Source organism: Anneissia japonica, unplaced genomic scaffold (genome assembly GCF_011630105.1).
Source record: "Anneissia japonica isolate Jap-2015-1 unplaced genomic scaffold, ASM1163010v1 scaffold112640_len2155_cov105, whole genome shotgun sequence".
NCBI lineage: Eukaryota > Metazoa > Echinodermata > Crinoidea > Comatulida > Comatulidae > Anneissia > Anneissia japonica.
Genome location: NW_022689479.1, coordinates 1 through 2155, shown reverse-complemented (window position 1 = coordinate 2155; position 2155 = coordinate 1). Strand labels below are relative to the sequence as shown.

General features: G+C 35.4%; 1 protein-coding gene across 1 annotated transcript; it reads left to right on the top strand.

Annotated features, from left to right (window-relative positions):
- Positions 1–3: 3 nt before the first annotated feature.
- Positions 4–2147, top strand: LOC117124795 (cyclin-dependent kinase 2-interacting protein-like; the record flags this gene model as incomplete). The annotated part of the gene is made up of 5 exons (XM_033271128.1): positions 4–111; positions 154–212; positions 1058–1202; positions 1479–1602; positions 1981–2147. Coding segments are annotated over 5 exons (603 nt in total), but the record flags the coding sequence as incomplete, so codon positions are not given.
- Between the last annotated feature and the right edge of the window lie 8 nt (positions 2148–2155).

Genomic DNA, 2155 nt, shown 5'->3' with positions numbered 1-2155 from the left:
TCCAGACGATCATCAAAAAGCAGTGTACAAGCTCAGAATCTTCAGGGAAGTGCCAGAGTGATACGCGACCACTGTGCTGACTGGCATAACTACTTGCTTAAGTGGGATGAGTTGAATGATGCGGGAGTGACAGTTGTGCTTAAGTGGGATGAGTTGAATGATGCGGGAGTGACAGTTGCTAAAAAGATAGTCAATTGTAAACTACAAGCTGAGTAAGTTGTGCACATCATCATAATCTGGAGTGGCAGATCCAGGGATTTGAAATTGAGGAAGGGAGGCCTTTATCCAGGTCTGTGGTTTGTGGTTCATACCACGGTGTTCTCCCAATTGAAAAATTTTTACTGGTAAATTTGTCCATATAGAGCCAGCTAAGTGCACACAACTTGAGATATTGCCAATTTTAAGTGGAGTTAAATGGCTTCAAAAAACAATAATACGTAATCATAGCTTAGGCCTGGAAAGGAATGATGTTCGTTTATTGAAAGAAGGCCAGCCTAGTCAACCTAGGCCTAATAATGTGCTTTTTTATTCTACCAACACACAATTTTTACTGGTTGGTCAGTTATTTTTACTGGTAAAATTGACCGCTAAAACGGCTTCGGGAGAACACTGTACCATACCATAATGCATACCACCATTTACAATTATGGCTGGAAACTCTCATTTAAAATTTGAATATAATTTTCTTTTTTTCTAAATTTGTTTAAATTTTGAAAAAAAAAAAACTTACTTACAGGGGCATTATTAACAACAGCAACATTTGAAATTACAATAAATGTTTATAAAATCAGCAATATCAATATGACCAGTATTATCAACATCATCATCATCATCACCACCATCATCATAGGATAGTAGATCACTGCACACCATAATCATGCCAAGTAACATAGTACAATATATCAACAATGCAATTAATCATTGATTGTTTTTCTAAGATCACATAACAAAACTAATTATAGTATCACCATATACATTGTCAGAATGGATTTTTTTGTTTTTAATACTTAATTTTTCCAAACATCAATTCATCTCTATTTGTTTATGGGCCTAACAGCTACCAGTCTGAAGCAAGTGAACCAGTTGCTGTTCATTTACCAGGAGGAGCAAATAATTCAACAGCAGTTACTAGGCAACATGATGGTATGCCAGATGGATTGCAAGAACTCTGCTATGATCTACAGATGGCTTTTGATGGCCAGGTGAATATGAGACTGCCTGACCCCCAAAAATTCTCTCCCACCACCCTCAATGTTTTCATTTTCTCACTGGACTTCTCCCCTACGACAATTAATATAAATTATGTAAATCTTGTACAGTATTCATTTAAGGTATGGGGGAAAATTCTGGGAAAATTTTCCTTCTGGAAAAATTTTATTCCGACTAGTCTTGGCCGATAGGGATTGGCTTGTTCGACAGGGTGGGGTAATTTATTTTTGTTAAACTAAAAAATTAATTATGTTTTTTAATACTTGAAGGAAAAGCTTGTCCAGAAAATGGTAAAAGTGACTAAACATTTGAAAGCCACCATTGGACTGCAAGACTCACTTGACAAAAGCTCAATGCAAATCCTTTTCCAAACATGGCCTACTAAGTATTTCTGTAAGTACATCATTATGTAGATCAGTGGCAGTTGTATACAATGTGTTTTCTTAAATTTGTTAATTTGATACATTCTATTAACCAATCACAGGATGTAAAGCCCAGGATGAGTACATTTTCAACAGGCATAGGATGATGCAGGCTCTCCTAAGTTGTCACCAGACTACCAAACAATGGAGTAATATTTAAATGATTATTTTCACTGAAAATCCACATTAATGCTGAATAGCATGTTGAAAAATAAACATCCTTAGCTGGCTATTTACATTCTATTGTATATTCTGATGATGTGGATATTATTCTGATTTGTTCTGCATTAATAAAAATATTAGCAAAAAAACCAAACAAGTAAAATACATGACTATTTTATATTTACAGATGAGACATCTCAAGAACTGCTCTCTATGTATTCCAAGGAATTATCAGTTAAAAAAGCTGTGTTAGAAAACATTGCACATTCAAAGAGTAGGGATGCGTTAATGATGTATGTAAGCACATGGCAGATTCAACCGTACATTGGAGACAGAGCCAAACTGTTATTGGAGGCTATGCT